The 27594-nt window shown below is 49.7% G+C and overlaps 2 protein-coding genes across 7 annotated transcripts in view; both read left to right on the forward strand.

Moving 5' to 3' along the window:
* CRKL (CRK like proto-oncogene, adaptor protein) overlaps positions 1–5838 on the forward strand; it is a 32174-nt gene extending 26336 nt beyond the window's left edge. Inside the window, exon 3 of the mRNA XM_079152145.1 lies at positions 2202–5838. Coding sequence (XP_079008271.1) covers positions 2202–2336 — 135 coding nt within the window. The 3' untranslated portion in view covers positions 2337–5838. The remainder of the gene's footprint in view (positions 1–2201) is intronic.
* A 7696-nt stretch (positions 5839–13534) lies between these two features.
* On the forward strand, positions 13535–27435 carry AIFM3 (AIF family member 3). Of its 6 annotated transcripts, none has more exons than XM_079150364.1 (21): positions 13535–13611; positions 16193–16367; positions 20007–20220; positions 20470–20579; positions 20813–20922; positions 21019–21063; positions 21265–21361; positions 21445–21557; positions 21875–21961; positions 22392–22483; positions 22573–22703; positions 22812–22927; positions 23022–23093; positions 23186–23249; positions 23852–23928; positions 24029–24146; positions 25420–25518; positions 25756–25831; positions 26298–26402; positions 27038–27058; positions 27260–27435. In XM_079150364.1, exons 2-21 carry the CDS (start codon positions 16337–16339, stop codon positions 27297–27299), a joined length of 1818 nt encoding a protein of 605 aa, XP_079006490.1. In that variant the 5' UTR covers positions 13535–13611; positions 16193–16336; the 3' UTR covers positions 27300–27435. The 6 variants fall into 6 exon arrangements, 3 of the variants coding, with proteins under 3 accessions (XP_079006490.1, XP_079006492.1, XP_079006491.1); XM_079150366.1 differs by having other exon boundaries at positions 21469–21557; XR_013765623.1 differs by lacking the exon at positions 27038–27058 and having other exon boundaries at positions 24029–24163; positions 27260–27292.
* Positions 27436–27594: the final 159 nt, after the last annotated feature.

The following is a 27594-nucleotide window of genomic DNA, read 5'->3' on the forward strand; positions in this document are numbered from 1 at the left end:
GTATGTATCTAGAAAAGAGCTTGGCAAGTTTGAGAAATAGAAGTCATTGTGGTTGGAGGGGAAGGGCAGAGTGGCATGAAATGAGGTGGCAGAACCAGATTAGGCAGAGCATGAAGATCAGTGCAGAAAGGAGGAGTTAGAGGGGGTTGACAAAGTAGAGCAATGATTTGGTTTTCTTTTATATGTTAAAAGGTCATTCTTTCTGGGCTGGGGAGATAGCTCAGTTGGTGGAGTGCTTGCCTTGCAAGCACAAGGCCTTGGGCCTTGGGTTCAATCCCCAGCACCGCAAAAAAAAAAAAAAAAAAAAGGTCATTCTTTCTGCCCCAACATCCTTAAACCAGCCACTTTCGCCCTCGAGAACACTGCTTGACTGTCTATCCCCAACTTCTGGGGATATTGGCTTACTAGTTTCTGATCTTTTGCCTAATTCTGCATACCTTCCCAGAAAATAGTTTACAAGAGATCTGTAACATACACAGAGTACAGAATGATAAAGCGGGTTCCCCTCCTTCAGACTACCATATGGTAGTGGTGTGTATTAGGAGTGAAGAGGTAACTGGAAGAACAGAGGATGGAGCTTCATTGGGGATGTCTTGGAGGACAAGGACCTGACCTCACAGAAGCTTGCTTTCTATAAGTATCAGTGGGATCCCACCTGGTAGGGTTACTTTACAGAATACCACACAAAAGAGGGGCAGAGGGAAGGGACGGAGGCGAGTGAAATCTTTGATGTAAAGCATCACAGAACATCATAAAGGTAGAGCACTAGAATTGGACCACCAGGAGAGCTTTGGTGAATGGGAGCAATATTCAGCATATGGGGTTTAGTTGTAGGAGAGGAGGTTGAAAGTTGGGATGATTGGGCTGATGTGACATAGATGGTGGCAGATGACTCAACACTTGGTGACTGATTGGTAGAACCAGGCAGTAAGAGTCTGGGGGAACCTGAGGTAGGAATGATTAGCAAGAGGTGAGAGCACATTCACTTAGGCTGCGGGAATAAGTTGACCCAAGAAATAGGAGAAGGCTGCCTGGGGCAGGATTTTCAGGAAGGCAGGTTTTATTTTGTTTCTCAGATTTACCATATGTAACTTAGGCCAACTGAAATTAACAAACTTGAGGCAAGATATATGCCCTTTTGGCACCTGGAATCTAACCCTCCAAGTGCAGTGACCCACCTAGTAACGAGGAAAAGCAGGTGTAACTCCTCCCAAGTCCTGTGTTAGAGCAGTGTAGTGGCAAGCTCCAGGAGGGCTGGCCTTCACACTGAATGGCCCCAGCTGTGGCAAGTGGACTTCTAAATCTTACCTGCTCTTGTCAAAATGAAATATTACATGGATCCCAAATTATGACATGGAAAGTTTTGTTTTTTTTTAAGGTGGTTTTGTGAATTAAATCAGGTGTGCCAATAAGCATGTGTTTTGCTTCTGAGCTACCCAAACCTAAGAATTACTTTAAAAAGGAATGAGAAGGAGCTGGGAATGTAGCTAAGTAGTAGAGGGATGTGGTCTTATATTGCCATCTAGCATCCAGTTTATTTCTGACTTTATTTTGTTGCAAGTGGTGGTAGGTTTTTGTTGTTTGTTTGTTTTACAAAACACAAAGGTAGATTTGGGGCTTTTTTAAGCTTTGACCTTGCTGTTTTGTAAAGACAAACTTTTTTTTCCAAGGAGGGTCTGCATAAAAAGCAGCTTACTAGGGCAGCACAGGTTAATATGTCAGAGACTATAGCAAATTTGAATGTGCTTTTATAATAACTTTATAAAATTTAATTTTATAAAATTAGAAGTCCCAAACAGACATTTGTTGGACCCTTAAAGCACCTCCCTAGAACTCTGTTCTGGATCTCCAGAACAATTTGAAAACCACTTGCCAAATCAAATTCCTCCTTTCTCTTGAGCAGACCTTATCTGGGACCTGTCATCTGGCAGTAGGTAGAATTTCCATCACCCTGTGTTTTAAGATGCTCAGAACTGGGCTTTTCCCAGTGATTTTCCCATAAAGGGAGTGAGAAATGTATAGGTCAGGGAGGCATCATTGCTGCTCAGTCTTGGTGACAACAGTTCCCATCTGATATGAATTGGAATAGAGAAGACATACCCCTGTCAGGGGAAAAATTAATCACTTCCTTTGGATAATGCTTGTGATTTTTCTTATTTGCAGAGCAATACTAACTTTGTTTTCTTTCTCCATCCCTGTAGGTTGGTGACATTGTGAAAGTCACCAGGATGAATATCAATGGCCAGTGGGAAGGTGAGGTGAATGGGCGCAAAGGGCTTTTTCCCTTTACACACGTCAAAATCATTGACCCTCAAAACCCAGATGAAAATGAGTGATTGCTGTTGCCCTGTTTTCTGCTGCTTTGTTGTTCTGCCTGTCATAGTCTTTGAAGTGGGAAAGCATTCTCTCTCATAGGCAAGTTACACTGCATTGCCAGCGTCCAGCTTTCTGCAGACTGATGATCTCTCATACACATTGGAATGCACACAGTGGCTGACTCCTGACATCTGTATCATAGTCGTATTGTCAGAGTAGCCGATTTTAGAGTTCTTTTGGATCATAAACTGGAAATACTGGTGGAAGCACACAAGTGGAGAGAAGTTGACAAGGAAAGGGTCTTCCTTCTCATCGCTGCCCCATTTGTACTTGGGACCGATTCTGTCATGTTCATCGCTAGAGGCCATAGCGAGAGATCCTGCATGTCGCTGTTCTACAAAGCAGTGGCTCCACCACCAACTTGTTTTTCCTGAACAACACAGGAAGTGAAACTTAAGGAAGAGAGAATTCTGTCCTAAACACCCCCTCCACACATAAAATCTGGATTTTCTTTCATTTTCTTTTGGTTTGGTTTGGTTTTGGAAGACTAATTGGACTTGTGTGTTCTGAACAGATTTTTAAGTAGCAGGTTAAATTTTTGTGATAGTCCAAGGAATGGCACTGCCTCTGAGCTAAACTGAAGCTGCTGTAACTAAAGGAATATGAAAAGAACAAGTCTGAAGTGTGAAGGCCTTTATTATCTTGGTTGTCAATAGTACCTTGTTTTGCCATATGGAAAATAACACTCACAATAAATCAGCAGTCATGGTGTGCCAAGCTATTTGCACAGCCTGTTGGATTACTTTGTCCCCAAAAGCATCAGAATCAGGTGTGATTTGGGGAAACCTTTGCTTACCTTGTTTGCCAGTGACAAGAGTGAGGGTGAGGGAATGGAACATTTGGCCAATTTTCTGTCCCGATTTTTAGTAAATGTACCCCTTTTAAGTTATACAACTTAAATTTCTTTTAAAAGTGAGGTTCATAGAATCATTGAATTCCACTCACTGAAGCCCACCCAGTCCTTGCTGCCCCAGCTCAACCTTCCTGGACTGCTGGAGAAAGGTGGCGCTGCTGCTGTTGATTTCACAGACTATGTCGTCCATGATGCTTCCAAGCAAAGGATATGCAAACTGGAAATTGGTTCATACACTTGAGGTCTAGTGTTGTGACTAGGGAGAACCCTTAACCAGTTTACCATTAACCATTTGTTACTTTGTTGATACTAAAGTATTTCCCGGTTAGTTAAAAGAGACCTATTTATACAAGCCAGCTGGTCCAAGTGCAACTGATTGCTCCTCTGCTGAGCATGGCAGATAAGAATTCTGGAACCTTTATGTAGTACATTCTGCTCTCCCTTCTGGACTCTGGTGAAGACAAGCTTCACCTCAAAATGAATACTGCAGAAATGTAGCAGCAACCTAATAAGTAATTCTATCATTTATGGGGCATCTGCTGCAACTATAGCCCTATCTCTGGAGGCACTTAGGTTTTGAGGTTCAGAGCAATATATTCTGGTGACAGAATCAGCAAAATAGCCAGTGTTTCCATTTCTCTATCACTTTCTCTTTAAATCAGTATTCCATCAGGCTGATAACTGCCATATTAAAGAATCTTAAAGAGTCTTGATAGCAATCAGTTGGAAAAAATACCACTGTGGCTGCCTGTCTGTGGTTTTCCTGGAACATGCTTAAGAGATCAGCCTCTTACCCAGTGAGAAATCTGGCCATCTCTTGGCAGTTGCCCTTTCTGGCTAAGTCTGTTTAGTGGCTTGTTCTGAGTTCAGCCCAGCTTTACACCCACAGGTGGTGGGAATATGACAAAATTCTAAACTGCCTAAAAACACTGCTTGCCTTTTAGCCAGTGACCTGGTTCTACCCTGCCCTTGTTGGCATCTTCGTCTGAGTGGAGTGTGTAGCCTTGATCAGAGAGGGCACAAACCCTAAGGTCTTTTAAAACCAGACATAGCTGAAGGGCTTGGCACCTTTTGACTATAGCAGTTGGCTCAGATTATAAGCAGTAAATGGCCATTTTAGAAAGCAGCGTTTCCTTTCTGCCAGGTCTACTGACCAATAGCAAGACCCACCCTGTAGGGAAGTGCTTCAGAAAACACCCCACAAACCTGGAGTTTGGTTCCATAATGAATTACTTCAGCTGATAATGTTTCCAGGGTTGCCTAGGGGAGTCAGCTCAAAAGTCCTGAATTCTGAGTTCTCAAGATGTGTGCCAAAAGAAGTAACTTTTTGACTAAGAACCTTATCAGGTTTTTGTTTTGTTTTGTTTTGTTTTTAATTGGGTGGAGAAATTCTGTTTTTTCACACTAAATAATGGGAAGCTGCACCTTTGCCTTGGCTTCAGTGCCTTGGTCGCCACCAGACTAGGAAGACGTTAGTACTTCATAGAGCACTGCAGATTTGACCCAGGGGTGGGTTTCCTTTTATGACCGTTCATTATTAGTACTTGCTCTTCTTTCCTGTGTTATAGAAAATACTGTGTTCTAAATTAATTCACTATGATTTTTCACCTGGAAAGGAAACAAATTATGTACTAGAAGGTATTGAGAGTCTGATTAAAAATGTATTTGTCCTGGAAAGAACCTCTACTACCGGAGTCATCCTTGTCATTCGTGCACTGTTTGGTAACCACATAATGATATGGTTAACAAAGAGGGTGCATTGACCAGCTGCCATTGGTGATTTTAACTTTGGCCACCCAGACTCAACACCTTCTGTGCTCATGGAAAGAGGAAAGGACTGCTGCACCCTCCTTGGAACTTTGTACCCCTGGCACTGTACTGGCCTTCCTTTACAGCTGTTTACAGACAAGACAGGCCTGAGATAAGATGGCCACTGCTCTTGTAACATTTGCTCAGAGGAATATGAACATTTTATTTTTTGAAAAGGGATGATGTGTTTTTGTGCCAGGTGTTTATAATTTAATCCTTTAATATTATGTTCATTAACCTCTTAAAATGAGTGAATTCTTGATTGTTTTAACACAGTACCTAAGACTAATGCTTTCTGTGGACATCACTGAGCTCTGCCTCAAACTCCACCCACTGGGACTGGAGAGCCATGTCCCTGGTAACTACTGTCAGTGTGAACACTGAGCTGGTTGTATATTCTAAAGGAGTAGAAGGACAGTTCTCTGAGACAGGATCGTTGTCCCTGCAGGAGGAACAGTGGCCTTGCTTCTTGACGGTCTTCACTGTGTGTTTTAAAACAACAACGTAAAACTCTTTTGACCTGTAACTTAAAGATCATAAACTTCAGGCAATAATATTTTCTGTGTAAGCTTTTAAAATTATTTTTGGGGATCATAGCTTGTTTTATTTTGTGCTATAAAATTAACAGTATTAAATGACTTATATTCTTAGAATACATTGAGTGTCTTTTCTTAACAGATTAGTGCCTTTTTATTTTTGTATTCCATTTTACGTTTCTGGTCCCAGCATCAAAACCCTTGTTTCCATGGCCTGTTTGTACATTGTCTCAATAAAATTTGCATCAGCCCGTGGTGGTGGCAGCTTTGGTGTTTCAGTGTCTACTCAGTCAGCCCCCACCAAGTTCCCCAGCACTTAAGTGGTGAAAGCCCTGATATTCCTCAGAGACCCTCCCTTCCCACCCCTACTGCCAGGCAAAAACATCCCCTTTCCCAAACTCAGATATTTGGGTCGGCTCTCCAAAAGAGAAAAAGAATATTCTCCCATTGTGAGGGCATATGGGTGCTATAGGAGAGCCTGGTGCTCATTCTTGGCCTTCTGAGCATAAGATAGTGGTTGTACCACCATGGAGAAATTGGGGTTTTTTTCCTCCTGGGAAACCATATCTGAAGGTTTCTGTTAAGTATTTGTTGAACATAAGCTAACCAGAATTAAATGGTTTCAAGCAGAAATCCTGGAAAGCTAGTATCCCTATCCCAGGCAGGGTGGGATATCTGTCCCGCTTTCTTTTTTCTTTCTTTTTGGTACTGGGGACTGAGCCCAGAGGTACTTAACTACTGAGTCACATCCCCATCCTTTTTTATTTTATATTTTATTAGAGACAGGGTCTCACTGAGTTGCTCAGGGCCTTGCTAAGATGCTGAGGCAGGCTTTGGATTCATTATCCTCCTGCCTCAGCCTCCCGAGCTGCTGGGATTACATGTGTGCACCATTGCACCCAACCTGTCTGGCTTAAATTCTTTTCTGTTTCTGTCTATATATGATCTTCCTGATGAACTCTGGGGGAACTTGAAGGGACACAAAATATTGGTGAGCCTTCTAATTTCCCTGAAAGGCTTACACATCCTTTTGCCAGGGCTCTGTCCTCCACATTCCTGTTATTTTTGACTTCCCCTTTATTCTGATAACTTTATATTGAGAAGTCCAAATTTTATGTGTATATTTCCATGCACACAGTACTAGGGATTGTGCCCTGGCCTCAAAATTTGCAATCCTCCTAACCTCAGCCTCCCAAGTTGCTGGGATTATAGGTGTGTGCTATTGTGCCTGCTGAAAAGTCCAATTTTCTTATGTTAAAACCTCAGTGCCAAGCCAGGTGTGCACATACCTGTAATCCCAGCAGACTGTGTAATCCCAGGAGGATTGTGAGTTCAGAGTCAGTCTCAGCAATTTAGCAAGGCCCTTAGCAACTAAGTAAGACCCTATCTCTAAATAAATACAAAAAAGGGCTGAGGATGTGGCTCAGTGGTTAAATGCCCCTGAATTCAATTCCCAGTACCAAAAAAAAAAAAAAAAACAACACTCAATGCCAGTCAGTTACCATTTATATAGAACTACACTGCTAAAATGTAGAGATTTAAACCACTGAACTACACTCCCCAGTTTTTTTTTTTTTTTTAAATGATACCAGGAATTGAACACAGATGCTTAATCACTGAGCCACATCCCTTCCCCCTTTTAAGATTTTTTTTATTTTGTGGCAGGGTCTTGCTAAGTACTCAGGACCTAGCTAAGTTGCTGAGATTGATTTTGAACTTGCAATCCTCTTGCCTCAGCCTTGTAAGCTCCCAGTTTGTTCTTGTATTTTTGTTGTTGTTTTGTTTTGTTTTTCTGGTACTAGGAATTGAACCCAGGGGCACATCCCCAGCCCTTTTTAAAAAATTTGAGACAGGGTCTGGCTAAGTTGTTGAGGTTGACCTGGATCTTGCGATCCTCCTGCCTCAGCCTCCCCAGTTGCTGGGATTACAGGTCTGTGCCACTGCAACCAGCAAAACATGTCTTGAAATTCTGGAAGAAACAATACTCCAGAGACACCTGTGAAGAGCAGTTTGGAAAGGTATGTCTTGGCCAACAATGTTGGGTTCCTGTGTGGCAATCCCTGAATGTGGATCTAATAATGTATGTCTTTCCCTCCTTTCTCCTGCGGCTAGGTTAGTACTAACTTCAGAGGCCAGTGACCAGAGTTAGAAATCTTACCCCATAGCATTGGGGTAAAGCTTGACACCCCTACGCTTCACTCACAGGGCCCCCTGACCCTTCATTCTGGGAGTCTCTTTCCGGCCAAGACCATCACATTCCTCCCATCCTATTATGACCAGACTGCAGTATTTCACACACAAACTGGTTTTCCCTTGAGGGCAGGGAGTTGGTGGGCCCTATTCACAGGAGTTGCACTACCCTAAGCTCTTGTGCTCGGAGATCCAGCAGCACCTTGTCCAAAAGAAAGAGGGCTGGGGATGTAGCTCAGTGCGAAGCATCCCTGGGTTCAATCCCTAAACAGCATGCACACAAACGCAAACTACATGGGGGAGCTGTGGAGTCCATCCTGGTTCCAGAAAGATTCTTGCTTGCACAGAAAAGGGAAAATACAGGGAATGCAGGCCTAGAAACCCTCTTCAGCCAGGAGCTACCCTGGCTGTCTTAATGAGCCTTTCTCTTTTACAATCCAGACTGCAGGACCTCCATCCCTTTGACCTTAACACCACTGACTTTCCAGCCCAGCATATAGAGACCCATAGTCCCACTCTAGCCTGATTTCATGGACCTGAGCGCTGGATGTTTTTAAGTTATTGGCAATGAAATTTGAGAACTACTGTGCCAGTGAACCTGTTCATTCTATGCTGCTTCAAACTTATGGAAGCCATCTCCAAGGGGCTGTGGTTCATCTTTTGCCGCATAATGTTTTAGAACAAGGCCAAGATCCACAGGTCTCTGAACTGGCTCAGCAGGAGGCCTGGGAATGCGGCTACTGCTGCTGGATCCTGGCCCCACACGAAGTCGAGGTACTTGTCCAGGCATTCTCCTTATTCCCACTTCCCTTTATTGGGGACAAGAGGAGAAGACCCCGGGAGCCAGAGCACCATCCATCCACGGGGTTAATTTGGGATGGCATGAGAAGGATTGCACAGAATGTGGGCCGCCACTCGCTGGGTCCCTGAAACACCTTCAGTACCTCCACCAATACACCTATCCCGGCGCTCCCATGTCACCCGAATTTAGACTCCCGACTCACTGGAAGTTTCTTATGATTACCACCTCCATGCCGTACTCCACGTCCTCGGACTCCTTACACTCAGCCCCTAGACCCCAGATCCAGCTGTAGTTGTCTGTCCCCAAGGTAGCCAAGGTGTGAGAATCTCAAGAGGCTGGTCCTGGGAAGGATGACTTCGCCTCTGGATGGGGAGAAACAGGAGGACCCTGGCCTGGACTGGGGTAGTAATAGGGACAACCCGACTTAGGGTGAGGGTGGAGGGCGCCCGAGCACTGGAAGCCCAGTTCTTTCTGAATGCTCAGTCGGTGCCCTCAGACCCCAGAACTAATTTGACTGGTCTCTGATGTTTTCTAATCTCCCCAACTCCCGGTGTCCATGGAGCTGGGAGACGTTGGTAGCTGCAGAGATGGGGGTTTGTGGAGTCCAGCCGCCACTCGAACCCAGCAGAACCGGCAAGCCTGCCACTCGCCAGGTTGCGTCCCCGGTAGCAGTGGGCCTCCGGTGGGGTGGGTTAGGGAGTGAGAAGTGATGGAGACAGAGGTGAGGCCCAGCACTTCTCTCGCACAGCTTCCTGGAATATCGCATTTGGCTTTTCACTTTTTTGTAGACTTAGGCCTAAGTAACCTGTGCCCTTGAAATCAGAGAAGAGGCACAGGAGCGCCAGGCTCTGCAAACGCTAAAGCCGGTTGTGGTGACACCAACGGCTCTGGAGGCTGAGGCAGGAGGATCTCCGGTTCAAAGCCAGTCCCAGGAACTTAGCGAGGCTGTACGTAACCTAGTGAGACCCTGTCTCAAAATAAAAATATTAAAAGGGCTGGGGATGTGTCTCAGTGATTAAGCATACTTGGGTTCAATCCTGGTGCCAAAAAGGGAGGTTATGGGGGAGCACTAAAATGGGCACAAGCACTGGAGGGCTGGGATGGAGTCCAAAGAGGACAGTCCCCAGTCAGCTAGGGGGAAGCTGCCCAGCAGCAAAGTCCAGGAAGGAGAGAGTAGATATTCTGCCCAGAAACTGCCTCCAGGGCAGGTGCCAAGAGGAGCAAGGGTCAGGGCTTCAAGAAGTGGGACTCAGCCAGGTTCCTGTGGCAGCCCTTTGGGAATGGTGGGTTTCAGCTCATCTGAGCTCAAAGACACCTCCAAGGAATTTGAGGAGTTCTGCTTAGGCATTCAGGTTGAAAGAAAAACAGCATTCAAAAGATGAATATGTGTAACTGGCCCTAGAATTGCCCTGTTTTCCCCCTTAATCTTTCTAGTGACCTATAAGTAGATACATCCATATATATATATATATATATTTATATATATATGTATATTTTAATTTTAGTTGTAGATGGACACAATAATTTTATTTACTGGATCAAACCCAGTGTATCACACATACAAGGCAAGTGCTCCTCCACTAAGCTACAACCCCAGTCTTCTTGTATATTCTTTTTTTTTTTTTTTTTAACAGTACTGGGGATTGAACCCAGGGCTCTGTGCTTGCAGTGCAAGCACTCTACCAACTGAGCTATATCCCCAGCCCCTGTATATTATTAATATTCTTTTTCAATATGCATATATGTGCTGGGGATTGAACCCAGCCACACTGCAACACTGAGCTACATTTCCCTCTGCCATACTGGCCTTCTCCTCTCTAATGAATTCCTATAGGCCTATCTGCCCTCAGTTCCTGCCACCCCTCTAAGAGGACTGGAATTAGGACTGATTATCCCAGAGCTTGGGAAAAGGACAGACTAGGCAACAAAGCTAGCAACTCAAGGAAGGCTAAGGTTGGGCTAAAGAGGTTGGTGAAACTGAAACTGGCCTGGAGCACCAGTTGGAGAGCTCCAGAGAATCTGGTGGGTGCTAAGGATACAGTAGTCAGTCCATGTAGACCTGGCCTGGGAAGAGCTGGTCTGCAGTAGCCAGGGTGAGGCAAGGAGTCATGGATTGGGGTAGGAGATGAGGCTTGGCCCAATCTCCCCAACCTGGGGAATCTTCCAACCTATGAATGAATAACCAGGCTATTGGGAGCATCACTCAATATAGCTCAGATGGTGGTCGTGCTGTATCAGCCTCTGACCGTTTACTAGGGATTAGTTAGCTAAAATGATATCTTCCCATCTGGAAATCCACCTCAGCTTTAGGAAAGAGGCCAGAATCTTGTTTCCCACCAGATCCCAAAGCTCAGGTTGGGATCTTGTAGACATCAAACCGGCCTCCAGGGGGCACTAGTGTCAATCCCAACTTCAGCTATTGAAGTTCCTTATTTTCTTAGCTAAAAAAAGACCTGCAATCCTATGGGTGGAGAATGCCTGTAATCCCAGAAACTGTCGAGGTTGAGGCAGGAGGATGGCAAGTTTGAGCCTCAGAAACTTAGTGAGACACTGTCTCAAAAAAGTTCCGAGGATGTAACTTAGTGGTTGAATGCCTATGGGTTCAATCCCCAGTACCACATAAATAAGTAAAAATAAAAAAAGGACTTGTATGTCTCTGCTTGGAGACACTAGGGTGAGGGAAGTGGGGAAGAGGGGAAACTGACAGAAGGGAGTAGAGGTAAAGAGGTCCAGGCCAAGCTTGCTGCATGGTGGACATGCTCCAGGACTGAAGGTGCCTAGGGATTCGTCCTTTTCCCAAACTATATGCTGATTCCTGTCATTGTTTCTCCAACCTCAGCATCCCCCACCATATCTTTGGGGTGTCTGCTGGATCTGGGGGCTCTCAGCCACCCCAGGTCACCTTACCACGTTTAATATTGTAAAGGCTGCTAGAATGCTATTGCCTTTCTAAAATTAACCATGGGGTGAGGTCAGGACTACAGGATGCCCAAGGCTTAGAGCCTTCCTAGGTCCTCTTGGGCTCTCTAGTCCACATGTACCACCCCAAACTGGAAGACCCTTTATGAGGCACTTTTCCTAGACGGCTTTTGTTCTGTGAAGATCTTGCAACTTCTGCCCTTTGGGGCAGCAGGAATCTTAAGCCCAGTCCCAGGGCCAATGGTGTCATGGTAAAATTGACCTATATCGGGGACTGTACTTGCACCATGTCAGAATGTCTCCTGAGGTTGTTGGCCTCCTCAGCTCCCACACTGACTTGTCCCCACAGTTTATCACTGGCACCCCAAATTCAGCAGCCTGCACCCTACTTCCTGAGTACCCCCTATGTTCTATGCCTGGCTCAGCACCTGTGAGGATGTCCTGATGGCAGTCCCAGGGAGAGGATACTACAGTTATACCATGTGTCCTGGGGAAGCTGGGGCAGAAGGGGTTCACTCCAGTATCACAGAGAGAAACTTGAACTCTGCACTATAGACCATGCAGCCCTGGAAGGCCTCTACCCTACTACTTCCACACCTCTACATTTAGCCCAGCACAGTAGAACCAGCCTGACAGGGTTCAAGTCTTGGCTCTGTCATGTCCCATTCAGATGCCCTTGGAGAATCCCTAAGTTTCAGGATTGAGATGTGGCTCAGTAGTAGAATACTTGCTTAGCATGTATAAGGCCCTGAGTTCAATTCCCAGGACTGCCAAAACAAAACAAAAGGAACCTTAGTTTCCCCATCTATAGAATGGAGATGATACAAAGAGAGGCTTTCTCCTTGGGCTATTGTGAAGGGTAAAATAATAAATGCATGTGAAGTCACATCATGTTATTTATGTGGTACACTGTCTTTTTGGCTAGGGTGAAGGTTGTTGTGGGGGTAAGGCACCAAGACTGGCTGGTTGAAGGCCAAGGGCACCAGGCCCTAGCAGAGTCAGTGACCCAGTGATGGGACCTATTCTATGGCAGTAGAAACAATCACACCATGAAAAATCCACAGCCACAAAAGATTGTCCTGAGCCTAGCCACAAAGGTCCCATATCACCTACCCTGAATGTGATCCATGCAGGCCCTGGTCCTGCCACCAGCTAAGATTCAGCAACTGTGGCCCCAACTACCTTCCCATCTGTAAAATGGGTTGGGAGGAGCTGGACCGTCATGCTTGCCTCACAACAGACTTCTTGGGTCCTGATGTGTTTAGTGATGGATGTGACCTCACTTTCCTGGTATGGAAGTCATTCATTAATTCATTCCAATAGTAACTATGGTTCCATTGTGCTGTGGGGGACAAGTTCTACCTGACCACAGGATGGGGATGGATCAGAAGAGATCGACATAATCAGAACAATGAAACATCCAGGTTCTGGGAGCCAGAACAAGGTGGCCTGAGATCAGGTCTATAGAGACTCATCAGGGAGCACTTCCTAGAGGAGGGAGCACGACAGGGTGTACCACTATTTATGGAGAACCAGGAAGTTCTTCTGGAATAATGACAGGTGGGAAAAGAAAATGTAATAAAATAGAATTTAAAACAGACCCTGGTATGTGGTGTGTGATGATGGGGTTGGAGGGAGTGAAGGGAACTGGGAAACTTAACTCCCCAAGCAGGTGAAGGTCTCTGAGGGGCTGAAAAGCGTGAATTAGGTTTTCCTGATTGGGAAGGTTTCGCCTAGAGAATCAATTTAGGCAGCCCACGGATGGTTTAGAGGCCCGGCACGCGGTCCAGTTTGGCGTCGCTTGTGGGGGTCTCAAGGATCACAGCAGACCCACATTAGACTCTCCGCGGCCAGGAGAGTCTACGTCCAAAGGAGCCCTAGTCAGCCTCTCCAAGCCCGGAGGCTTCCATCGCGACTCCAAGGCCCCTAGACTGACCCTTGACCCCTGGTGGTTCCCCACCTGCTCCGCCCGGCTGGGCGGTGCTGGGCGCCACGGGCTCCCCGGCCGCAGTGCCGCCGCAGCGCCAGCCCCGCCCCCGCCCGCTCCTCCTCCCCCAACCCCCGCACCCTACCCCCGGCAGCCGCGGCCCGGAGCGGTTCCAGAGCCCAGGCCCGCGCAGATCCAGGTGAGTGCCCACCTCTGGGACCCTAGCCCCCGAAACACCCGCGACTCCACCCAGTGTACGGGTCCTGCCGTCCCCACTCATGCGCCCGTGGGTCCCGGGTGCGGGACCCGTGCGTTGGGGGCGGGGGCTCGGAAGCCCTGATCAGAGAGGCGGTCGACTGGAGAACCCCTCGTCCTTATTCCCTCCTGTGCTGGCGCTCCCTCCCGGCTCCCAGCAGAATCTTGTGTGCCAGTCTCCTCTTCCTGGGCTGCAGAGTCTGGCACGGTACCGGGACACAGCCGGCAAGGCTGATGGAAACGGATTCCCAGAACAAGATAACTGCACGTGCAAAAGCAGGGAGAGTGGACAGATTGGCGCCTGAGCCCCATGGGGAAGGGCGGGGGTGGAACCCCCCCCCCCCCCAACTTGAATGTAGGGCTGAGGAGCTCAGATGCCATCCCCGGGCGCCTGAAAGCCCTGAAGGCCCAAGCTGGGCAGTGGGCCCACACCCGGGAATAGTGGGACCAGGGAGAGGGGACAGCAGAGAAGTGGGAACTGACTTATGCCAAAGATCCAAAGAGGTTCCTACCCAGCCTTGCACCCTCTGGGACCCTGGGAGCCCTGGGGGAAAGACAGGAGCGCCTTTGTGAGGTAGGGATAATTCAGTACCTCCCTCAGGGGTTAATGGGAATCCCTGAGACAAGACACAAGATCCTGGTGGGTAGTTAGCATTGGGCACGGTTGGAACTTCACAGCAGTGGGCATCTTGTAAGCAAGAGACAGCACTCTCCAAAACTTGGGGGTGCCTCCTACCGTGCTCATAGCAAGGACCTTTGCCTTTGAGTGGGCAAAGGCAAGCTGGCTTAGCACACTGTAGGTGGAAGGCCCACCTCAGAGCCTCAACCCCTGACACCTGGGAAAGTAGGGAACAGCTTGGTCAAGCGCACAGTTGCAAGACCAGGTCTGACCATTTCTGGGATTTATGGTCCAGTGAGTGAACCCTGAGAACAGGCAGGAAGGAGTGGGCAGGGCTGAGCTACAAGTGAACCCAGAAGCAGAGGAAGGGCTCCTTGGTGCCCAGGGAGGGGGCAGGTGGAGCAGGTGGCAGCTGAGTTTTATAGACATGCCTTGGTGACAAGTGGGGGAAAGAGCAAAGGTACACCCAGTGACTTTGGGTGCCTCCTCACCTGAAATGGATGTCTCAAGGACAGGTAAGATCAGAAACCAGGCAGTGGATGGACCTTCCCCAACTTTGTCCTTCTTTCTTCCTGCTCCCTTTGCTCTCAGGCACCCCCAAGGCCTTTCGTGGAATCTGGACTAGACCAAGGGTACTTCAGCCCCACCTCAAATTAGACTTCAGAAAGAACTTCCAGGGGAAATGGGGTGAGGGTGGCAGTGGGACGAACTGGGGAAAGGTCATTTGTAAACGAGACAGCTGCACATTTGTCCTGGGCCCTCCAAAGTGCACCCATAAGTTGCATCTTCCAGAAGGCCCACCTTATGCCTTGAGTACACCTTTGCTGCACTGATCTTTCGGCTGAATAGGTGCCCCATCCCCCAGCCCAATGCTTCACAGGGCCTTAGAGTGATAAGGAATCCTGGAGCCCAGCTCTTCTTAGAACTAAGGTGGGGAAGGGGGTGGGAGGCCACTCCCCGACCTGCTGCTTGACCTTGATGAGACCTTGGCCCCTCAGTTTCTCAGACTTCTGCTGGGCATGACCTTAGCACCACTGGGCCAGGGGTGGGGGTGGGGGAACCTTTATGGCTGCTAGGCACGGACTGTGGCAGGGCTGTGTGCCTGGCTTCTTTCTCCCCCAACCCTATTAGTCCCGGGCTGGCCGCCCGCTCTTGTTCACCACAAAGCTGGGTTTCCCTGGGGACCAGTGGACTGGCCTAGCCCCACACCCCTGCCACAGCCCCTCCTGGCCACAGCTCACACTGGGAGGAGGGGTAGAGACTGAGCCACCTCCTGGACCCTGCCCTGCCTTTCAAGGCCCAGCAGCTTCCGTCCACTGCTGGGCTAAGAGGAAGGAATAGTGTTTGCTTTTGGAGGAGGTAGGTGTCCAGGGACTGCCAGCCAGGGTGGAGGCTGAGGCCAGAGAGAACCCTGTGTCACTCGCATTGGAATAAGAAGAAATCCAAGGACCAGGAAGGCTCTGTCTTGCCCAAGGTAACCCAAGGTTTGACCTAAGAATGGTGGCCTCCTGGGAAAATAGATGGTCCCAGAGCTTCCTCCCAAATTTGGAAAAGGGATTTGGAAAAGGGAAGTCAAGGGCTAGGGGCCCGAGCAGTTAGCAGAAATCAGGTATGATTTTTATACAAGGCAGCTATGGGACTTGATAGAGGGTGGCTTACATTGGAACAGAAGGGGTCTTTTGACAGTGGGCATAAGTCATGCACAGGAAGAGGGGGGACATGGGGTGCTGAGTCTCAACAGGCCTCAAAGGAGAGGTGCCCTTCAGGGTCCCCTACATGCAAGATTTATCTCAAATGTAGGGCTCTCCCAGAAACCCCCCCAGTCTGTCTCTGTCTCTCTGTCTCCATCCACCCCCACCCCCACCCCATGAAAGCCCTGTCCTAATATGCCCAGTCTCCCCTGCAGGTCCTAGAGGCAGTTCCAACTGGGATGCCAACTCCAGCATTTCTAAGGGCAGCGGGAGACCCAGTCCCATGGGGGGCACCCTAGACCTCCGACAGACCAACCATCTGTGCCCCTGCCTGCCTGCTGGTCCTCAGGTCACTCACCATGGGCGGCTGCTTCTCCAAGCCCAAGCCAGGTACCTCCTCCTCTCTTACTGCCTCCTCCCTCCCTCCTGCCTCTCTCCCTCCTCCACTACCTTCCTCCCCGTCTCCTCTACACTCTGCATGGCCTCCAAAGTAGGTCAGACTAGGCAGGAGCCCGGAATGTTAATGTGCTGAGATAGAAGGTGGGTAGGGGCATCTGGAGAGGTTTTCCAGGTGCCCCTCCAGTAATAGCCTCTCTTTATTTGGGGCTGGTGGTGGGAATAGCAGCTGGATCTTTGGAAGGGGAGGAAAGGATTCCTCCCATGGCTGAGTTAGGGAAGCGGGGCTCTAGGAATGCCTTTGGCTACTGTGTGACCTCTCTGAGCCTCAGTTTCCTTCTCTTTGAAATGATTCTACCCTCCCTGACCTCTTGAAGTTGCTGAGAGGGTGCAGTGGGCAGGTTATTACCAAAGAAGGTCCCTACCTCTTCTGACCCCTTCTGAGACTTAGGCTGTCACCTGGACATGCTTTACCATTTGTACAAGAAATCTTTACCCTGTCTAGCTCAATTGGCTTCAGCAAGGGTGCTGGGGGAATCCACATCTACTTTCCACTGGAGACCCTATGTGTGGGGCTGTCCTTCAGGCCCCCACTTTCCTTCCTACCTTCTCACAACATCCCAGGAGGTAGGGCATGCAGACATGTCACAGATGGAGAAACAGACCTAAAGAGTCCTTTAGAACTCAACCAATGTGCCACCCACATCTACCTAAGCCACCCTGCCCTGGCCAACTTACCCTTGCCAGCTCACCCGGGCTCCCTTTATCTGATATCCATCAGCTCCATTACCTTGGAACTTGTGAGTGTGTTCTCCTTTTCCTGGGTTCAAGGGAGAACTTGAGGGAGGGAAGAGAGATGTTTATGCCCCACCAGGCAGGGGGACCCACCTGCACCTGCCCCAGAAACCACAATCCTCCTTTGCACTGGCTGTGCTATGGACACCCAGATCTGGGCCAGGTTCTACTACCCTTCTTTTGGAAGTATGGCTTAGGAAAATGACGTCCACTGTTTTGACTTTAGCCTTCCTACCATGGAAATAGACAGGAAGATGCCAGTTGGCCCCAAACTAAGCACCTGCTGGGCTGGCAGGAAGTCCTGAGCAAAAGATGTCACCTACAGGTTCTTTTAAAAGACCCCAAAGGGCTGGCCTGCCTGGGACCCCTGGCCCCAGTACTTCCAGTATGAGGGCTAGCCATTTTCACTTTCCCAGGGATAGTGTTAAGAACTTGGGCTCTTGAGCCTCAACTCAGCACTGTCGCTTCCAGACTGTGTGGCTTTGGCAGGTGATTACACCTCTCTGATCTTTGTTCTCATTTATAAAATGAGGTTGTGCTTAGCACAGGACCTTGCACTTGGGAGACACTTGTAGAACAGTATCGGCCCTTTTTCTCTGAGCTGGATTTCCTTCTGCCAGGATTCTCCTGTGGAGGCTCAGTCCCCAGGTACTTAAGCTGGACAGGTCGGGTGTGAGCCCAGGAAATTTCAGGGTGTGGGAATGAGTGTTCAGCTGGGGTAAGAAGGGACAACAGAAAGACCCTGATTCTATGAATGAGCAAATACCCCCCATCCACCCTTCTATTGCTGCTCCTGAATTAATGTCTTCTCATTAGACGTGCATCAGTAAGTGTGCCTTGGAGCTTTCTGGAAGGAGGTGGAGGATGAAACTGCCTGGCTTGGCTGTTATCTGGCATTCCCGCCAGGCTGTTCCTGTGGACTCTCACAGCTGTCATAGCTGATGTCAGCTGAGTCTGAAATATTTTTCTTTTTAATTCTTCCAAAAACATTCTAACACCATTACATAAAGTGTGGAAAATGGAGGAAAACTCCCCACTGGACAGGACAGCCTCAGTGTGGCTATGTGCTCATACACCCTCCCTCTCAGTCCCAGTCAGGAACTGACTGACCTTTGCCACTATCCCCTGCCTCTCCTAGGCCTGAGCTGGGGGATGGGACATGCAGATGGAGGACAGGAGGTCTAAACAGAGTGAATTAGCTCAGCATAAGAGGAGGGCCTTGCAGGAGCTGGGCTGCCAAGGGAGGCAGCACCAGAGCTGTGTCTGAGTAGATGGGTAGGAGTTAGCCAAAGCCTAGAAGGATGGCAGCCCTGGTCAAGCAAATGGTACAGACAAAGGCCAGGGGATGTGACTCAGTATCCATCCCTAGTTCTTGAGTTCTTTTTTCAGGAGTGTTAGGTCTGAAGTAGAAGGGAGCAGAGGTCTGGAGGCTCTGATTCCTTGAGAGAGGCACCTCCTGCTCCCACATCATCCCATGCTGTGCCAGGGGCTTAGCTTCCTCCCTGCAGCAGCAGCCCAGGAGGCCGGATTATCACTGCTAAAAATTCTGTTTACTGTTCCCTTCTAATTAGAAAAATACCCAAGGCATGTCATAGGGAATTTGGAAAATGTGGGAAAGTATAAAGAAGAAAATGACAGTCTTTGGCTACCTCCTAAAGTAGGCCATATGGGTACACTGAGGAAGTGTCTTCTGTGTGGAGGCCATGCACGGGGGTCCACTTTGCCTTCTGCACTGTCCAGAACTGTCTACATGTTCCTTCTCCTCATGGGATTCATTTATTCCCAGAGCCCTAGACTCTTGCACATAGACACTGAAACCCAGGACTTGGGGAAATTATGGATGAATCTCAAACTGATGAGAATAACTATTTTAAGAAGTTGAAGCAAGGCACAGTGGCACACACTTGTAATCCCAGCAACGTGGGAGTCTGAGGCAGGATGATTGCAAGTTCAAGACCAACCCCAGCAACAAAGCGAGGCTCTAGTGAGATTCTGTCCCAAAATTTAAATTTTTTTTTAAAAAAGGACTGAGGGATATGCTTAGTGGTTAAGTGCCCAACTTCAGTCCCCAATACCAAAAGAAAAAAAAAAGTTGAAATTTGTGTGTGTGTGTGTGCATGTGTGTGTGTGTGTTTTGGTGGTGAAATCAGAGCCTTGCACACTCTAGGCAATCACTCTACCACTGAGCTAAATCCCCAGCCCTGTGAACCTTTAATTAAAAAAAAAAAAAAATTCAAACCTATGGGAAAGTTACAAGAATAATACAATGAATCTTCAATTTCTAATCATCCAGAATTTACTGTGAACTGAGCTACACCCAGTTTTGGACCCCATATTTGAATGTACATGAATCATCCCTTAAATGTGTCCCTGAGCTTCTAGGGAAATTGTCATCCATCAGAATATGCATGACATAAGACATCAAGGTTCTTTCCTCCAGAGATTCCTGGACAGAGGGGAGGTTCAGGGTTGAAGAAACTGTTCTGCAACCCTCTCATTAATTTTGACATTGAAAAAGAAAATGTGCAGAACTGGGGGTGTAGAACATTTACCTAAATGCACAAGGCCCTGGGTTTGATCCCCAGCAGTGGATAAAAAGAGAAGAAAAGAAAGAAAGAAAAGAAAACATGCAGAAATGAATTCAAGCTGACCAAGAAAGCCACCCTCTGGTGCCCTTCTTCCTCTGTCGCTTTGCTGGGGTACAAAAGACTTTCTGGAGAAGTTGAGGGGAAGGCTGAGCCTCCTGGAACTCAGAGGGGCTGGCCTCTGCCCCCAGCTTTTGGGGTGGGCAAGAAGATGGGCTGGGCTAAGGGGCTCATGATATGGCCCTACCCACAGTGGAACTCAAGATTGAGGTGGTGCTGCCTGAAAAGGAGCGGGGCAAGGAGGAACTGTCAGCTAGTGGGAAAGGCAGCCCCCGGGCCTACCAGGGCAATGGCACAGCCCGTCACTTCCACACTGAAGAACGCCTGCCAGCCCCCCACCCCTACCCCGGCCCTCAGGACTGCGTGGAGGCTGCTGTCTGCCATGTCAAGGACCTGGAGAATGGCCAGTGGGTGCTGGGCCTGGGAGGAGGGGTCAGAAGGTCCAAGGTGGGAGGGCAAGGGAGAGGCCATGGATGAGGAGGTGAACTAGGGTGGGGGGATCTGGAAGGGCCTATGACCTGCTTCTGCCTGAGTCATGGTCCTTGGGTTTCTGATGGTCTGGGCCTGCTACCTATGAGGCTGGATCCTGAGAAGAGGGGCCCCCAGGAGGAGGTGCCTGTTGTCTGGCCTGATTTCTGAGTGCAGTCTCTCTCCAGGATGCGGGAAGTGGAACTGGGCTGGGGAAAGGTATTGCTGGTGAAAGACAATGGGGAATTCCATGCCCTGGGCCACAAGTGTCCACACTACGGTGCACCCCTGGTGAAAGGTGAGAAGTACAGGGTACATATGGGAGGTGGGGGAAGGACCTCCCTGTAGGGGGCTTAGCTCCTGCACCATCCATGCCCCAGCTTCACCAGCCCCCAGGTCCACTTGACTCCTCCATAGGCCCTGGGTCCTCATCTATTAGTGAGGTCTCCTGGGCTATGAAGACCAGAAGGTGCAAGGATCCTTGGAGAGGAACCATGTTAGTGGCTCCAACCTAATACCACACTGTTCCAGGAGTATTATCCCGTGGCCGGGTGCGCTGCCCGTGGCATGGTGCCTGCTTCAACATCAGTACTGGGGACCTGGAGGACTTCCCAGGCCTGGATAGTCTGCACAAGTTCCAGGTGGGACTGGGAGTGTGGCATGGTGGGAGCCTGGGGGCACAGAGTCAGGGGCTGAAGCACTCCGAAGTCTGATCCTGAGCAGCACTGCCCTTGCAGGTGAAGATTGAGAAGGAGAAGGTGTACGTCCGGGCCAGCAAGCAGGTGAGGGGTGGCTCAGAGCCCAGGCAGAGGTGGGGAGGTCATCTTAGCTCAGAAAACAGCATGTGCAAAGGCCCTGCAGTGCAAGAAAGTCCGGAATGTGTGACTAGGAGCAGAGTGAAGAACTTCATGGTGGGGATGAGACTGGGCTGGAATAGCAGAACCTGATCTGCTAAGATGACCCCAACTGCCCCCTGCTCCCAGGCCCTACAGCTGCAGCGAAGGACCAAGGTGATGGCCAAGTGTATCTCTCCAAGTGCTGGGCATAGTGGCAGCACCAATGTGCTCATTGTGGGTGCAGGTTAGTATTGAGATTATCATAAGGAGGGTGGAGGTGGATGGTAGGAGATAAGATGTCTCTTGGCCATGGCTCCCTCCCTTCAGGTGCTGCTGGCCTGGTGTGTGCAGAGACACTGCGGCAGGAGGGCTTCTCAGACCGGATCGTCCTATGCACACTGGACCGGCATCTCCCCTATGACCGGCCAAAGCTCAGCAAGGTGTGGGTGTAGGGCAAATGATAACAATCAGGCAGGGGACAGTCAGCACAAGGCAGGGCCTGGATCCCTAACCCTTGGGGTCTCCTGTCACGCCTACTGGGAGCTTTGCTTATCACCTCTTCAGGGACTTGCCAACTGCCAACTACACTCAAATCTGCTTACCTGTGGTGCCCCCAAAAGATCTCCGTGTGTTGAGTTCTGTCCTACAACCCACATGTAACCCAGGGCTGTCCTCACCCTTCCTGGGGTCCATGTCCTTTGCTGTAAAATGAAACAATGGTTGCCTGACCCTGTCTCACACTGGCTGTGTCCTGCAGTCCCTGGATGCACAACCTGAGCAACTGGCCCTGAGGCCCAAGGAGTTCTTCCGAGCCTATGGCATCGAGGTGCTCACTGAAGCTCAGGTACGAGGTTGAGGATGAGAAACAGGCCAGAGAATGGATTAGTGGAAACCATGAAGAGCATTGGGCCATATGGACACCTGGGAATGTTGGAGGTGCTGTCCCTTTTGCAGTTTCACTGCCTAGGCCTGGGAAGCAGCACTGGACCTTCTTATTAGCATGATCATGAGTACTCACAGGGCCTAGGGTGTGGGGAGAGAGAAGATCTGATCAGGACTGGGATGGGAGAGCCTGGTAGGACTTGGGAGTATGTAGAGGGCTTTGAGAAGAAGCAAAGTTTTAAGCTTCAAGATTGAATCCTAGGAAGTTTTTGGAACAGACCCCATGAGACATGCTCAGGTCTGGTTGGGCTCTGGGCATGTTGCAGGACCCATAAATGGATAAAAGATACAGGTCCATGCTCAGGCCCACACCCTGCCTTCGGGGGTTGCAGGTGGTCACGGTGGATGTGAGAAACAAGAAGGTCGTGTTCAAGGATGGCTTCAAGCTGGAGTATAGCAAACTGTTGTTGGCACCAGGAAGCAGGTGGGAGGGTGTCTTTCTTGCTCTCCATTGTACACTGAGTGAGGCACCAGCCACAATGGGAGGGTCTCACTGAAGCTGCCATGTTTTAGCCCTAAGACCCTGAGCTGCAAAGGTAAAGAGGTAGAGAATGTGTTCACTATCCGGACGCCTGAGGATGCCAATCGTGTGGTGAGGCTGGCCCGGGGCCGCAATGCAGTTGTCGTGGGAGCTGGCTTCTTGGGTGAGAGCTGGGGGTAAGGGGTGGTGCTCAGGCTTTCATAGCCAGTCCCTGGGCATGCTGGATCTAGGTGCAGGCACCAGATCTGCCAGCCCCTGCCCACCATCTCAGGTATGGAGGTGGCTGCCTATCTAACTGAGAAGGCCCATTCTGTGTCTGTGGTGGAGCTGGAGGAAACGCCCTTCAGGAGATTCCTGGGGGAGCGTGTTGGTCGTGCCCTCATGAAGGTGAGCCCACCCCCTTGCCCCTTGATATCCTGAGTGTCCACTAGACCCTGACCAGGCTCTCATCTACTGCCCACCTGCCTACCTGCCCTGACAGATGTTTGAGAACAACCGGGTGAAGTTCTATATGCAGACAGAGGTGTCAGAGCTACGGGCTCAGGAGGGAAAGGTGGGCCTTTTTCCTGTCTCTTTGCTGTTTTCTATCTTCTCTCCATGAGCCCAGGAGCTGAGCCTACCTGCTTACCCACCCACTCCCTACAGCTGAAGGAGGTTGTGTTGAAGAGCAGCAAGGTCATTCGGGCTGATGTCTGCGTGGTGGGCATTGGTGAGTGGATGGGCAGGTGGGCGTGAATCATCAAAGCCACCTGCACAAGTTCACAAATGACCTTGAGTTAGTCTCTTTCCCTCCCTGACCCTTACTTTCCACATCTGTAAAATGGTGACCCAAACAGTACCCACTTCCTAGGGCCAGTGGAAAATACATGTACCTGGCTTAGCCCAGGCCCAGCATGGAGCATGTGCTCAATGACTGCTGCAGACTAATAATCAGCTCCATGTCATGCTCTGTGTGGGATGCATGATGCAAAACAAGCTTCTAACTGTTCCTACTCCACCTGAAGTGGCAGTTTGGAGAAGGGCAAAGCTGGGAAGTAGCACAGGGGTTGGAGAAGCATGGCCTCCTGACCCCTCCAGGGGGCTTCATGGGGTGCTTCTTGCAGGAGGCAATATTTGAGGCCTGATGGGAGGTACAGGTGTCTGTAGAATGCAAGCAAAAGGGGACAGGATGCATGAAGCCCCAGGAGTGGGGAGCCCGTGGATGTGATGTCTGGGGCAGGTACAGCAGGTGAAGGGTGTGGAACATAGAGAGCAGTGAGGCCAAATAAGGGTGGAACCAGAGTGTGTACATGGCAGCCTGTGTCCTGTTAGGTGCGGTGCCTGCAACGGGCTTTCTGAGGCAAAGTGGCATTGGTCTGGATTCCCGAGGCTTCATCCCTGTCAACAAGGTGGGGCTGAATGGGTTGGGAAGGGTGCTGGGTTGGGGGTGGCTAGAGGTCCAGGTCAGTCCCCTGTCCCACCCATGAAGCTCTGGCCCTTTCCTCACAGATGATGCAGACCAATGTCCCAGGTGTGTTTGCAGCTGGTGATGCTGTCACTTTTCCCCTTGCCTGGAGGAACAATCGGAAAGTGAACATCCCCCACTGGCAAATGGCTCATGCCCAGGGTATGGCCAGCCCTGAGGCAAGTTGGGGGGCTATCCCAGGGTCTCAGCCTCCCCCAGGGTCATGCCTCAGTTGGTCTGGGTTCCTGGATCCTATGTTAGGCATTCAAGGCTCTGTTGTGGCCTTACAGCCAGCCTCATCTAGGTGATCAAACCAGTTCACACAACAAGCCCTGTGGCTCATCTCTAGAGACCCTCTTCCAGAACCATGTGGATATACCATTTAGCCAGGGACAACCACCCATTCCAGTTTTTCTTCACTAGTCTCCTTTCCTTTTGTCCTCAAGGATACATTCCACAGAATTCTGACTTACCTGTACCCTGGAGAGGGAAAGAGGGATTTAGTAGGCCAGCTTCCCAGTCAGTACCTCTATCTCCCTTGGACTACTCAACTTCTCTGTAAACTCAGTTGTTTTGTGCAGGCCCCATCTAGTCCAGGCTCAGTGGGCATACTGTACTTTCTGTGGAATAGTTTCCCTTCTTCACACTAGTAACCATTAATTCCCCAAACCTCACCCATTGCACACACCTGATCTGGACTGAAGCTACAGGTGCCAGCAAATTAACCACCTCAGTGCTTCATAGAGAGGAACTCCAGATCCCAGCTTGAGATGGGGACTAGCCCCTGCACTCACTTTCCCTTTCCTCTGCCTTTGCCATTATCTGAAGGTCTATTGCCTGAAACCCCATTCCTGGTGCTGATTTCTGTTCAAATGTTCAAGTTTAAGGTCTAAAGTTGCTGCTACATTATAAGGAAACAAAGGCTATTCCTCAGACAAATATAATTAGAATTTAGGATTTAAAATTGGGAGGGTCCAGGGTATTCTGATGTATATCCAGCTATGGGTCCAGTGGGGGCATACAGAAACTGAGAAGCCACCTGTGCTGTTCTCTTGGGACCCTGCATGTGGCTGTCATTTCTGCTTCTCTGACTCTTGTCTCCATTCTCCTCCCTCTTCAGTCCTAATGTGCCTGATTAGTTGTGTGTGTACACAAGTGAAATGATGAGGCAGCCCACAACTCCAATGAGCAGACCTTCCAGAGAGGCAGGACATGTCTGTCATTCAAATTTTCCAAAGAAGCAATCTAGTGGTTGGCTTGGAGCCAGGTGTCCCCTTGGTACCTCAGGTGGGCCACCAGCTAGGTTAACAATGCACCTCTGGACCTCTAGGGGATCCAGGAGTAGCCATGCCTGACAGGGGTCCCTAGAGTGCTGGGGCAGGCAGTGTGGAGATGGTGAGGACAGTCAGGGTTCACATGGCCCTGGGTCCCGCAGGGCGCGTGGCGGCCCAGAACATGCTGGCTCAGGAGGCGGAGATCAGCACAGTGCCCTACCTGTGGACTGCTATGTTCGGCAAGAGTCTGCGCTACACAGGTAACCAGATCCTCAGATGGGGCGGAGTCTGGACTGTTTTAGGGGTGGGATCGTGACCACACAAGGAAAAAGCAAATTAGCAGCTTTCTTGGGGCAGTCCTAGGGACTACCTAAAGGGAGTAAAGGAGCAGGGAGGGTGTCCTGAGAGGAGTTAATAAGGCACAGGGTGGGGAGTTTGTGAAATCCCCGTCTCCTTTCCTGGCTCACATGGCATCACCCACCTGTTTGACCCTATAGGCTACGGAGAAGGCTTTGATGACGTCATCATCCAAGGGGATCTGGAAGAGCTGAAATTTGTGGCTTTTTACACCAAGTGAGAACTATCGGGTGCAGTAGGGGTGCAGAGCTGCTTGGTTGGGAATGGAGAATCAACCCAGAAAAGTTCTGCTTCTGAGGAGGGGGCTTAGTCCAAAGGTGGACCAAGTTGCAAAGGGAGGCAAGCAGCTGGGCACGAGGCACTGCAGAGGAAAGGTGAGAAAGGGATCAGTAATTGGGCCAGAACAGCTCTTTGAGGTGGGTGTTGACAGCCCACTTACAACAAGAAAAGCCACACAGAATGGTGATGTCAGAACAGGACCCTCGTCCTGAGCCCTGCTGAGGATCAGAGCTTCCCTAGAGAAAAGATGCCTGTGCTGGGACAAATAGGGAGGGATAGGTGCTTAGGCCATTCTTGTTACCCCAGGAAAGATCCCTCCCTGGGTTCCAGTGGACAGAGTGTGTCTTCAAGAAGGAAGGCTGCTGCCAGGCAGTATTTAGGCTTAGCCACCCTCTCTCTGCAGAGGTGATGAGGTGATCGCTGTGGCCAGCATGAACTATGATCCCATCGTATCCAAGGTGGCTGAGGTGCTGGGCTCTGGTCGTGCCATCCGGAAGCGGGAGGTGGAGTGAGTGTGGGCTTGGGAGGTCTGGGGTGAAGGAAAAAATACCCTGAAGGATTGGCTTAAGTTGTCATGGCAGCCAATTGCCCCCACTGTTATCCATAATCCTTCCCCTTATTCTTGGTCCCCATCAATCTGAAGTTTCCAGGGCTAAGACAGCATAAATTATAGTTTGGGAGAAAGCTAGTTATATGTGCTCAGAAGGGAGAGAAGAGAAAGGGGTGTGTGTCCCAGGGCACTGCCACTGCTGAGGGAGGAGTCAAGGTCCACACTTGCATTCACACACCTCACCAGCCCTGGGACCTCTGATTGGATGTGGTTTTTCTTAACCTGGAAGAAACTAGATGGGGAAACACAGCTAGCAATGCCCCTGGGCACACCCTGTATAGAGATGTGGGGTGCGTAGGTTGGGTCTGGGAAGAACTGGACACCATTCATTAACCTCATTCCAATATGGTGCCAGCGAGAGTCCTCTGTGTACAGAGAGCTCCTAGGGACTAGGCCTGCAGGCTACCAGGGTGCCAAAGGCCATGGGTCAGGCTAGGCCTTAGGCTGGAAATAATGGGGGACCAAGAACAGACATGACAAATGACATGCTCTTTCCCTGGCCTTCTCTGTTTCTCCTTCTTGCCTTCGCAAAGGCTGTTTATGCTGCACAGCAAGTACGTGTGTCCTCTGTCCTTCCTGTTAATCATTCTGAGCCTTTCCCACCTCACCCCAGAGCCTCCACTCAATGATCTACCCCAAATACATTTCCCTGCTGGGCACCAGGGACAGAACAGACCACCCTCTGTTCTGAAGAGTGCCCAGAGTAGGGAACTTGCCTTCTTCTGCCCTGACCATATCTCCCTTCATTCTTGCAGGACTGGCGACATGTCTTGGCTCACAGGGAAAGGATCCTGAGTTCAAGTGTAGTGGATGTGGGCAGGCACGGTGGGGTACCAGGGACAAAGGCCAAGCCCTGGGGGCAGGTGCCAATCTCCAATTTCCCAGCATCCCTCAGGGCAGAATTTGAGCCTTCCCAATGCTTGCCTTTGGCTGCCTGGCTCCCCTCCAGAGTGGCCTCTGCTGCCTCCAGAAGATGCTCAGACACCAGGGCCTCAGCTGCCACTGACAGCTGGCACTGGAGGTGGGACAAACCCTGCCTCTTTTCCCTCTGTTGGGACTGGTTCCCTGGAGGTCCCTGCAACATGTTAGA

The sequence above is a fragment of the Sciurus vulgaris genome, assembly GCF_902686455.1.
Source record: "Sciurus vulgaris genome assembly, chromosome: 8".
NCBI classification, from domain to species: domain Eukaryota; kingdom Metazoa; phylum Chordata; class Mammalia; order Rodentia; family Sciuridae; genus Sciurus; species Sciurus vulgaris.